Source organism: Euleptes europaea, chromosome 10, assembly GCF_029931775.1.
Source record: "Euleptes europaea isolate rEulEur1 chromosome 10, rEulEur1.hap1, whole genome shotgun sequence".
In the NCBI taxonomy this organism is placed as follows: Eukaryota; Metazoa; Chordata; class Lepidosauria; order Squamata; family Sphaerodactylidae; genus Euleptes; species Euleptes europaea.
In genome coordinates this window covers 15,445,568-15,458,222 of record NC_079321.1, presented here as the reverse complement: position 1 = coordinate 15,458,222, position 12,655 = coordinate 15,445,568, and the positions used below count along the sequence as shown (strand labels likewise).

Here is a 12,655-nt window from a genome sequence, read left to right as displayed (position 1 = left end):
ATACAAACATAAGAAAGGCCATGCTGTATCAGACCAAGGTCCATCAAGTCCATCAGTCTGTTCGCACAGTGGCCAACCAGGTGCCTCTGGGGAGCCCACAAACAAGACAACTGCAGCAGTGGACTGATTCAGTATAAGACCGCTCCATGTGCCACTGAGAGATCCAGAACAGTCAACAGGGCCATACTCTTCTTGTCCCAGTGAATCTGTTTTTAGAGGCTGAGTTAAAAAACAACTGGCGATGATATCCAGATGTACCTTGATCTGCAGGGCGACTGTTTGTCCAAGAGGCTTCCTCAAGCAAGGAAGGAAGTACAATAAGTTGCTTTCTCAGAAGCCTCCAGCCAGGTGACTTCTTTTTGTACCGGCTCCTAGTGGCTGTAGGTGTGAGGCCATCCCGCCTCACACCATGATGTAAGAATAGGAGACTTGTCAAGGAAGCCAGAAGGAGAAGCTGACCTTAAGGAGAAGCTGACCTTAGAAGCAGATAGAGCCAATGCTCTTGGTGCCCAGCGTTTGAAGTTGGTGGTCCAGTGATCACAGTCGAGCAATTATGGCCCTTGTATATAGCACGTCTACTCATCGTTAAATACTTATCCCTTTAATTAGTTTCCTTAGCTGTTTATCGCCTTTGAAATATGATAGCATAATTTAAAGGCATTACAAAGAGGCGGCTGAAGTGTTTCCTGGATGGATAAAAGGGTCTGCAGTGCCTCACTGTAAAGAAAATGGGGGGATATCTCTTTCAGTTAGCGTTTCAGTAATGGATCAGAAGATTCTGTTTATCTCGTCGTTGAATTACTGGCTCCCTTTTTAACCTTGTTGAATCCCAATTTTAGTGATACACTAAATAGTTACAAAATAATTTGGTGTTGTATAGAAACAGAGAGAATATTTTTATTTCTATTTTGTATTTCTGGCTTTAATTTGCTCACCATGGCCAATTGATAACACGCAAATGATGAGCACAGTTAATGCATTGAAGTATTCAGACATTTTTTGACTAATAACGGGTAAGTTGTTTACCCCTCCCTCCAGTTAAATGTAAGCTGATGGAAAACCAAGACTCTAAAAATCAATGAAATAACAGTGTTACCAAAATGAAGTTGAGATTGTACGTTGAATTTTGAGATTGTTGGATTGTAAATAATACTTATTAGGAATAAAGAGGACAGAGATTATTCAGGGTTGGGTGTGTGTTTTTTGCCAACATCCTGATTTTTTAAAAAAAATGGAACCCCAAATGCTAGATAAAGTTTTCAGAAATAAGTTATGTAATGTTTTGAAGACCAATCTGTACCATCAGTTGATTAATGGGACAATTTAAGAACATTACATAAGAAAGGCCATGCTGGATCAGACCAAGGTCCATCAAGTCCAGCAGTCTGTTCACTCAGGAGCCAACCAGGTGCCTCTAAGAAGCCCACAAATAAGACAACTGCAGCAGCATTGTCCTGTCTGTGTTCCACAGTACCTAATATAATAGGCATGCTCCTCTGATCCTGGAGAGAATTAGGTATGCATCATGACTAGTAACCATTTTTACTAGTAGCCATGAATATCCCTCTTCTCCATGAACATGTCCACTCCCCTCTTAAAGCCTTCCAAGTTGGCAGCCATCACCACATCCTGGGGCAGGGAGTTCCACAATTTAACTATGTGTTAAGAAATGATCTTTAAAGATGAAGTTGCACTTAAGGGTTTACAAATAGATTTAGATGCATGGTTGTGCATTTTAGCTCTTCATTGGAAGAAGCTAGCTGCTGAGAAACATACCACACAGTTTGGAATTCTGTTGGGAGGATCAAAAATCACGTCTGGGGTACAAATGTGTACCCCAAAAAATTCTTTAAAAAATTGAGGAGGGGAATCCCAAAGATTTTTGTTTTAATTTTTCCAATAGAAATATTGGAAATTTGGGGGATAATTATGAAAATAAAATCCTAGGAAATGTTTTCTGTTTTAGAAACAGAACAATATTTCTAAAGGCAAGGTTTTTCACATTCTAAATGTATAGCATGAATATGTTTGAAGAATGTAAAAATTGGGAAAATTTTGAAGAGTGCTAAAAAAAAACCTGCAGTGAAATATTTTCTCTTTTTATGTAAGGGAAACCTTGTCTTACAAAACATTTCACTAATTCCAAATGTACAGCATGAAAAAGCCGGAGGGCTTTCTCAGTTTTTCTAATGGAAAAATTAGAAACTTTGCGGGAACATTGTGGGGCAAAAGCTCTTATACTCTGAACCAGCGGTTTCCAAACTGCCAAACATCTCCTAGTGCTCCGTGAAGAGGTTGGAAAGAAAAATACTACCGTCATTCAGTTTAGTATATAGGTGCTCCATGACTCAAAAAGTTTGGGAACCACTTCTCTAAACATATATAATATTGTGAAGATTGTTTGTTTAAATGTTAAATTTTGGCAACAATTAATATTAATTAGTATATAATACATCGATATTAAATTAATTAATTATTAAATATTTCAGTGTTTTTATAAAGTTAATATCCAATTGTGCTGGCAGTTCTACCTCTTGTTACTATATGGGAAAGTTTCTGTCCAAATAATACAGTTTGTTTTGTTTACTGCAGAATTTTCCTGCCTCTCAGATGGCAAAATTAAGGTCTATATTCTGTGGTGGCATAAGGTGCAGCAGTTTGCAACTTTTTCTCAAGCTCTGAATATACTTGTAATTTTTCTTATAGAAAACTAAAACATTTACAATTATAAATTCTATAGATATGCCAAATAGTACAATTTTATAGTAGGAACCCCGTGGCTCAGAGTGGTAAGCTGCAGTACTGCAGTCAAAAGCTCTGCTCACGATCTGAGTTTGATCTTGACAGAAGTCGGTTTCAGGTAGCCGGCTCAAAGTTGACTCAGCCTTCCATCCTTCCGAGGTCGGTAAAATGAGTACCCAGCTTTCTGGGGGTAAAGGGAAGATGCCTGGGGAAGGCACTGGCAAACCACCCCGTAAACAAAGTCTGCCTAGTAAACGTCAGGAATGACCCGGTGTTTGCGCAGGGGACCTTGACCTTTTTACAATTTTATATGGTAACTAGGTTATAAATGATGTAGTTTATGTTATTTGCCTTGCAATCCTGAAGGGGTGGGCAGAACCACTTAAGAGCCAGTGTGACTTCACCGCCAGCATCCATGGCACTTGCGCCATGCAAAGTGGCATGGACGCCAGCGCAAGGTGACTTATGCCAGCTCTGGGGAGTGACACAGCAGCACAAGTCTCATGCACTGGCACTACCTCCCCGGTGGTGTTTTTCCAGTGCGAGTGCCGGCATCCAGGGGGGTGTTCCCTTTAGGCAGCTTCCAAAGCCCATTTGGCCTGGTAATGTGCCATTTTGTAGGTGCAGAGTTATGCCTGCAAAATAGGTGGTGTATCCCTGTGAAACTCAATGTACAAGTTTCAATGTTTTTTTTTAAATTCACTTTTTTGGGGGGGGCAGGGACCCCTCTCTCATGAATGGGCTGCTCATCACTAAAACAGGTTGTTTGATAGGAAAGTAAATAGTGCATATATTTCAATCCCCCCTTTTTTGGTTTGTTTTATTTTTTCCCCCATGGCTTCAACATTTCCAGAATTTTTACATCTTTATTCTGAGGCACATATAGCTATTCTGTGCAACTTGGAAAACTTTTCTGTGTTCCTGGCTCACGTTTCAATATCTGGTCTATTAAACATGCGTCACTTCAGTATAGTTACCGATGGCTAAGACAACATGGTGTGGCTATTCTTACTTGGCATTTGTATTTTTGGTATATCTTCTATGTTTTCTCAAACAGTAGATCAGATGGTGTAAGAATGACGTAGGATGCGTTTTGTATAATTTTCTTTCCATTATCAAGCAGAAAATCTACATGTTTTGCTCAACAAATTCATGCTAATTGGAGAAGTAGAAGAATAACAGCAAAATTGACAAGGTAGATAGGAATTACTGTAAAGCAAGAGGATCAAATATTGGTTTAATACCGATGGACCTCATTCCCTCTCTCAATTGTTCTTTATGACTCTAGGTGAAGCTTGCATTATATATGCGCGTCTAGCTTACATAGTAAAATATGCAATTTTATTATTGTACATATTTGCCAAGCCTGGCCTTAGATGTTTCTTATTGTATTGAAATCTTCCAGAAAAGAAAATGGTATGAATGAGGGGGTTGTTTGTTTTGTGCTGATATGATACTAGAGTTGAGTGGCACACAGGTTTGATCACAGCCCCTTTTTGCCAATGAAGGTGGAAAGGCCCTATTATGCCTACTAATTGATGCTGAGGGCTGTGGCGTGCCTCTTTTCATCCGCTCTGTTCAGCACACTCTAGGGACATAATTCATGCACACATTAACATCCAACATGCCTGACAAGGCATAGACACACAACCTCACGGCGACTTCATTTTTTAATCAGCTATCTGAGGACTATTTATCTGATCACCAGAGAATTCCGTCAAATGGAGAGCAGCAATAATACTAACAAGTTGCGTGTTTTTTTTCTTACAGTGATGAAAGATTGTAAAAGCTGTAAAGAGTGTACTGTGGTTTGGTTTAAACATATAATAGGGTATGCACAAAATTTTGGTTTCCTCGGGAAGCGGAATATTTGTATTCATCAAGACTACTGCAATAATATAGTTATTGATATTCAGGAAATTCCTGAACTCTATGTGGAAACTGCAGCTCAGAGAGGACAATTTTTCAGGGATCTCTCAGAAAACCATCCGTCCTTTTTTTCTGTTAAATTGGATGTTTGTAACTTAGTTTTGTATTATATTGTTCTCCAATTTTCTAAAGATAATACTATATAGATACAAATCTTTTCTGTAGGATAGCCACTAATATGCTGCTTTTCTTTGACCAAGTACAAACTAATTGCACAATTATCTATCTAGCATAAACTTGTCCTCGTGCTTGTTACCTTTCCCTGTGTCTTCTCTTCTTAGTCTCAATCAGAGCAAGCCTTGTGTGTCTTGCATAGTAGGCTGACTGTATGGTAGGGATGCCCGGTCTGCTATGCCAGCAATCCCTCCCGTGTCCATCTCAAAGGCCAGCTTGAAAAAGATCCCAGGCTCCATCCCCAGCATCTCCAGTTAAATAATTTGACAGTAGACTTCCACCTGAGACGCTGGACAGCCAATGCCAGTCTAAGTAGACAATACTTAGTAGACTGTGATGGACCAAGGGTCTGATTCAGTATAAGGCAGCTTCATGTATGTTCATGTGTGGTGGGGGGAGGGGGGAGGCATGTTGTCCCCAAAACTCCTTTCACTGCCCCCCAATCCTCCTGGGGATGCCATGCAGCGGCCTGGCATCCCTACTGTATGGCGACAAGGTTATATATCACTGTCCCAACATTCTTCTAAGAATCCAAATTAAGGCATCAATTTTCTCTTTGGGACTTCTTATTTGTTCTACTTTTGTATTGTGGGATTTCCCCCTTTTTATTTTATATTTAACTCTGAAATTCCAGTTCAACTTCGAAGAATCTGGAGTGTGAGGTCATGGGGACTCCCATTTTAAAATTTAGATGACCTCTCCCAGTTCAGCCAGTTATATCTTGCGGGAAGCAAATTACCCTTGGCAACGAGGTAAAGTGAACTGGAAACCTGATCTGGAACTCCCTGCACAGGTTTCCCAAAATGCCCATACCATATCTGAAGCAATTTTTGTTTAAAAGCATCCTGGTTTTGGTTATTACCTTTAAGCCCTCTTCTAGTGGCTGTTCCCCCGTTTAAGGTAGTAGAAAGTGTCATCAAGTTGCCGCTAATTTATGGTGACCCCATAGGGTTTTCAAGGCAAGAGATGGACAGAGGTGATTTGCCATTGCCTGCCTCTGTGTAGCAACCCTGGACTATCTTGATGGTGTCCCATCCAAGTACTAACCAGGGCTGACCTTGCTTAGCTTCCAAGTTCTGATGAGATAAAGCTAGCCTGGGCCATGCAGGTCAGCCTGTGATTGTCTATATGGAGTCACTTTTGTTTGAAACAGGCAAACAAGCACCCTATTGCAAGCTGGGGATCTTTGTTGCATGAAAATAATGGGGTTCTCTGAATTATATCCCTTGACACTACTCTGGAGAGCTGTTCTGTGGCAGACTGGGGGGTTGACTTAGTTTTGTCTCCCTCCCCCCCCCAAAAAAAAACAAATATAGATGCTGATTACTGGCATCCATTGGATCAACTACTCTCTTTGATTGCAGAATCCTGGTGTCTTCTTTCCTTGAAATATAATAATCATGAGGAAGCAATACTATATTTTTCCTAGCTCGTTGCATCTGTCTTTACTGCCAGCTTAACCAAGTTGGTAGTCAAAAACCACATTTTCTTTTGAAAGATCAAGAATTTGACCCTCAGAATCTAAATTATTTGAAAATAATTGGAGGTTGAGCATGTGGTAAGCAGCCTCTTTTTTGTAGAATTTGTGTGGGGGGGTTTTGTCGAATTCGAGCAAATAATGACTACAGTGACTCATGAGTTCATGGTTGTTCTGTTTAGACACATCATGACAAAATAAAACCAACTGTTTATTCCTTGTAGGTTGCTGACTAAAACCCTTTTTGTCCTGTCCAACAAACATGGCTATTGCAGAAGTTTTTATCATACTTTTGGAGATTTTGGAGGCTGCCTTTGGCATTTTCTGAAGTCTTCTGTTGGGAACACTTCGTGTTAGTCAAGATAGCACTGCGCTGTAGGAAGTAACTGGAGTAAAACTGATGCGGCGAGACACACCAGCACGTGTGGGGACCCCGGGATTGGCTACAAAGCGTTCATTTGTTTAGAAGGAGAAAGGGAATCACCTGGCACACATTGACAATGATTATTTCATCAATAAGCTGAGACCAAATGAGGCTGCAGCTTCACTTCTTGATACTAATATCCACACTTCCATATGTGATTGAAGCATGAAAAGCGATAAGCGCACAGAACAGAACACGTGAGGCCAGGGGTCCTTTGTGTTGTAGATTGCTTCCCTCGGCAGAGGGGTGCTTTGCCTATTTATATGTAAATTCTCTGCAGGAAAAGTTTTCAGCTGGGAAACTTTTGCTCTGTGCTGCTTCATTCCTTCGCAGGACATATGGAATTTGTCCTAAGAATAACAGTGTAAAACTTGGAAGACTTTTACTCTCATCTCCGTTTGTTGGCAAGACTTGCTGCTTTTCTGCTACTCAGTCGTTCTGTGGAGTTTGTTCACTTAGCAGCTTCAAACAAAACAAGGGAAGAAATTACAGCTTTCAGCTGTACAGTTTAACCTTTCAACCTACGATCATTACAGAGTTTTTTTTAAAAAAAAGACATGCTGTGATGTTGGGGGGAACTTGGAGCCAACCTCGTGTTTCCCCCCAAGTTCCATAAAAAGAAAAAAATCAGCAAGTTATGGTGAGAACTGAGATGTGTTCCTCCATAGTATTGAATGTAGATTTCATGCCTGCATGCATTTATTCTGTATTCTTCTACAGCTTATTCTCTAAGCCCAGGGGGTCTTCAACCTTTGCAGTCCCAGGACCCCTTTAGCCACCAGGCAGCAGCAGGTGACCACTGAGCCAAAACATGTGCCATCAGAGTCATGAGACAGTAAAGAGGAGAGGCCAGAATTTCTGGACCTGCCTGTGCTAACAGGAAGTCCTCTCCACTTCTGAGGGACCTCATCTCGCTGTCTTGCTCCTTTTCCTCTGTGTGCGTGTAAAAAGAGGCAGGGGGCATGGCACCTTGAACATGACGCACCTGCACTCTATGCATATGCCTCAGCAACACGTCTTTCCAGAAAGCAGCAGAAAGATGGGAGCTGAATAGGCACTCGCAACATAGCAGTAGAGGCTCCATGACCTGCCTGAGGGTCCTGATCGTTGCTCTGAGCCACTCAGACAGACAGTCTGTTTATAGCGCATGAAAGGTTGTGTGTGGATTCCCAGAAATAGATCTTTCTCACACACACTCTCTCTAAAAAAAGGATACCACACTTTCCTAGCACTTATCCCATCATATATTGAAATCTCCGATCAGCTAGCCCGGCCACTTCCCATATGGATACGTTTCATGGGCACCTGTTTGATAGCATCCGGGGCATCACAGAGCCAACCACCCCTCAGTTCCCATCCTGTGTTATTGCAAAAGGTTCAGTTACTCTTAGAGGACTCTGACCCTCAGCATACTTATTTTGTTGCTCGTTTTTTGGAGGCTGCAGAGAAGAGACGAAGGGAGGTGTTTTCAGAGATGGGTCTTACCTAAATTTTACGGTTTTATTGTTCAAGACCTCGGTCTAAGAACGGGGAAAGAAAGAAAGCTGTGCTATTAACCACAGTGAACCTGTAAAGAAGGAACTTGCATGGAAGTTGACACTAGTGGTTGGACTACTGTAACGCACTCTGTGATGGGCTGCCCTTGAAGACAACCCAGAAACTCCAGCTGGTTCAGAATGCGGCAGCCTGTTGATTGTCAGGGACCATCCAACAAGAACATCTTAAAAACAGCCGCATTGAGTTCACTTCAAGGTTTTGGTTATCACCTTTAAGCCCTCTGCTAGTGGCTGTTCCCCCATATAAGGTAGCCCACTTGGCATTAGGCAGAGTCTGTGCCTTCGACTTTGTCACTTCCTCTTTGTGGAATGGGCTTCCGGGGCAGGGTGTCTTTAGAAATTTCTAGGAGCTGCTGCAAGGCCTTTTTATTTGTAAAGGCTTTTGATGGCGCATAGACTGTAGGTAGGTATCTTTGGGGGGGCTTTAGGGCTGTTTGGGGTTTTAATTCCTTCTGTGTGTTTTAAATTGTAAGCTGCCTCAAGCCACAAAGAAAGGCAGGATATAAATATCTAAATTAATAAAGAAAATAAAGGGAAAGTATAAAATAAGCTCTTTAGCAGCCCGTCTGTGGTTTTGGTTGTCAGATTTTAGCAGGACGGGGTTTTCCAAAAGTAGAACTTTTCCATAATGTTGCTTTTAGACTGATCAGTTCCTGCATAAACCCAAATTGTGTGGGAACCAAAGTGGGGAACTAGACGGAACAGTGACACTGTAATTAAGAAATGTTGCATTTACAAACAAGAATTTATACTTGGTGTGTATGGGGAAGTGCAGAATTTGCATAGAGACAATGTTTACTTAAGTTAAAACCATCATTAAGCAAATAATGTTTTAGAAAACAAAATGTGCCGGGGGCTGTTTGTGCATTATCTGAATGTATTGCTCTGTCACCTGGTATTAAAGCTTTTATAGTTCCAAGTATCTTCTTATTTATGCAGCCCAATTAATTATTTCTGAAAAGTGGGGTCTCTCGCATGGTGCTGACTGCCGAGAATTAATCACAGTTGCAATCTGCTGACCCTTATTGGTGTGTAATGGGTTCAAAAAAAGGAATAGAACACCTTTTATACCACCGTCTTTTGTGTTATCTGGTGATCCAGATACACCCAAGTCTGCTTTAACGTTCTTAAGAAGTGGGGAGTGTCCGAAAAAGAATATTCTTCCTGCGTGAAGACGCTTGGCATTTTTGAGCTTGACTCTGTGCGATTGCTTAGCTTGCTTCACTGAACAAAAAGGCTTTTTGCTTGTAATTTTACTTCATGTGCTACCTCAATCTTTTTTTTCCTCCCATTTTTTTCTTTCTTTTCTTTTCTTCCCTTTCTTTTTACTCTTCTCTTTTTCTCTCTCTTTTCCCCCCTTCTGCTCTCTGGACGCAGCCAAACGCAAAGCATGGAAACTAAACCGTGTTGGTAGTCTGCGAAATATATACAGCAGCAGCAGCACCAACACCGAAGGTAACAAACTTCCGAGCCCCCCACTCCACCCCGCTTTGAGTATCTGCTCCCTTTCTAAGCTGTGTTTTCATTGCCACTCCTTTCCCCTAAGTCTAGAGATAGAAATAAAATTTGCCCAAAGCATGTGTGTTTTCATGTGGTGTTTGCAGACTCTTTTTCTTTTCTTTTTTCTTTTTTTTTCTTCTTTGGTCTTTTTGCCTTTCTGTTTGTGTATTTTATTTTGCCATTCATGTTCCTTTCAGTTTACTTAAATTTTGACCTTTCCCTCCAGTCGTGGAGTAGTGATGTTTAAATTACTTCGAGAACCCATTTTCTTCATTTTTTTTATTTTCGCTTTATACGTGTGGGCACTCAGTGTAATATTTCCCAAGTTATTACAGTTTTTTAAAGTGTTGGTATCAGGTGTAATGATCTGTAGCCAAATACAATAGTGTGCCGTGACATTTAAGTAACAGTCTTAATTTGTTTTGTGAAAGCATTCTCCATAATGCTTTCTGTGGCTCTAATCCAAAAGCGAGACAGAGTTGAGCCATTTGCATGTGCTACTCTTGCTTGTAAATTCTGTATATTGTTGTATTTCTAAAGGTCACCCGGTGCCAAAGTTCACAAATTGACTTACATCGCTGTTTTCCGTGAAGACAGCCATCATGGTGTTTGTATAATAGCAGATTGAATTTCTTTTCCTTCACCTTCATTTGAACAATGCAATTATAAACTGCCCCCTTTTTTATTTTTCACAAATGTGAAAGGTCAGTATTACTTGGAAACCAAGAAAAAGAGAGAAAAGTCTTCAGCCACCTTCTCAGGGGGGATGGCATACGAGATGCAAAAGAGATCTGGCTGTAATGGGGAAGGGGAGGGGGGTTATCACTTAAGTGCAAACCAAATGGGTCAAGTAATCACAAGCACATGCCCTTCCACTAATTGACTTATTTTGGAATGATTATGGCTATAATATTTTTCTTAATGTCACAGTTTTCTGGGCTGTTGATTTTAGTGATTGAGAAGCGACAGCATTAAATCTCTTGTAAATTTTAAATTGCACTGCTATTTCTGTAAACAAGTCCCTCTGTTCACATCCTGATCATTAACCTTTGCTGATTTATATCACAGCCTCCCTTTTTTTCACAATTGCTATCGTAGCCCCAGCTAGTCGCTTTGCTCTCACCAGCAGATGAAATGTATCTGGGACCTGAAAGTGCTTTTTTAGAGCAATTTGTTAAGGTGCATTTTTTTTTTTTTTTGCCGCAGCCTTGGTTTATTTCCCATTGTAAAAGTTTAAATCGTCGCCTTTTACAATAACAGCTACAGTCTCTGTTACCATTTTTGTTATTTTTTGAAGAGCTTTTAGAGGAAAAAGCAGGAATGAATTAGGCATAAATTGTTTAGTTGCTGAAGCTTAATAAATAAGGAGGATTGGGGGCAAATAAAGAACCCCCAAACGAAAAAGGAATCTGGTGGTATCTCAAAGACTAACCGCTTTTGCTGCAGCGGACTAACGCAGCTCTCCCACCAGCATTTGCAATCAGAGGGGAAGCCATTTGTGTTCTTTTTATTTGCATAAAATTATTCACTGAACAGTTCCCTTTTTACCTCTCTTTGGTTTGTTTTTGATTTACAGTTTTCATCTGTAAGATCTTTCTAATCATAGGTTTGATTCTTTCCCAGTTAGTGACATTCTGAATTTTTTTTTTAAAGACACTTGCTTCCTCTGCCACCATGAGACAACTGAATTCCTAGCAACTTGTTCACAGCACTTGAAATGACAGCTGCAGGATTCTCCTTGAGTCATACATACTGCATACAAGGCAAAAGCCATACAAATTGCACTGTGTACAAAATGCACTATATATATTTCTCTATAGCTAGGGTTGCCAGCTCCAGGTTGGGAAATACCTGGAGATTTTTGGGGTGGAGCCAGAAGAGGGCGGAATTTGGGGAGGGGAGGGACTTCATATGAGTATTATGCCATAGAACCCACCTTTCAAAGCTGCCATTTTCTACGGGTGAACTGATATCAGTCACCTGGAGATCAGTTGTAAGCACAGAAGATGTCCAGCCACCACCTGGAGGCTAGCAACCCTAGCTATAGCCCAGAGTTGCCTTCAGCTGAAGAGGCCAAATTTCTGCAAAAGCTATTGGTGATCCTGCCGTGAAGTCCCTGGATTCAAGAGCTGTCTTGAGGGCAGGCCTTTTCAAAGGCCATCTCCTGTCCTGGGCAGCCTTTAGCTGTCCAGCCCTCCCCTATTTGACGGAATGGAGATGATAGAGAGAATGCTCTGCCGAATAACATCAGGGCCCTGTGGGACCTGAAGGAGTTCTGCAGGGCCTGTAAGACAGAGCTATTCCGCCAGGCCTATGGTTGAGGACGGCCGCAGGTGAGATTAAGTAAGATCTGTGCTGGCCTCCCTACTCCCCACCCTCAGTTTATGACCTATTTGAGGGTGGATAGCCGAACCGATTACATACTATGGTTGGCCTTACCTGCTACAGTATGCACTTATATACGGCGACCATCTTTTAAATTACTGTATTTTTCGCTCCATAGCACGCACCTGACCATAACACGCCCCCCCCCCCAGCTGGCTGTCGGGGCGGGGAAAGCCGGCTCACTGTTTCAGCGCGCCCCGCCGGCTCTGTGCGCCCCGCCCGCCTCCCAGCTGGGAGCCGGCTGGGAGCACTGGAACGGGGCGCACAGAGCCGGCTCGCGTCGTTCCAGCGCGCCCAGCCGGCTCTGTGCGCACATTCGCTCCATAACACGCACAGACATTTCTCCTCATTTTTGAGGAGGAAAAAAGTGCATGTTATGGAGGGAAAAATACGGTAATCGGGTTGTTCTGTGGTTTTATGGTTTTATATATTTTATTGTTATTAGTATATTGGAAATGTTGATGTTGT

General features: G+C 41.6%; 1 protein-coding gene across 3 annotated transcripts in view; it reads left to right on the top strand.

The window, feature by feature from the left end:
• Positions 1-12,655, top strand: part of AGAP1 (ArfGAP with GTPase domain, ankyrin repeat and PH domain 1) — a 355,259-nt gene that overhangs the window by 262,337 nt on the left and 80,267 nt on the right. The window contains exon 15 of one of the 3 annotated variants that reach the window (XM_056856128.1): positions 9,680-9,757. The exons of the other annotated variants lie outside the window; for them this stretch is intronic. Within the exon in view, the coding sequence (XP_056712106.1) occupies positions 9,680-9,757 (78 nt within the window). The remainder of the gene's footprint in view (positions 1-9,679; positions 9,758-12,655) is intronic. 3 annotated transcript variants of the gene reach the window in all.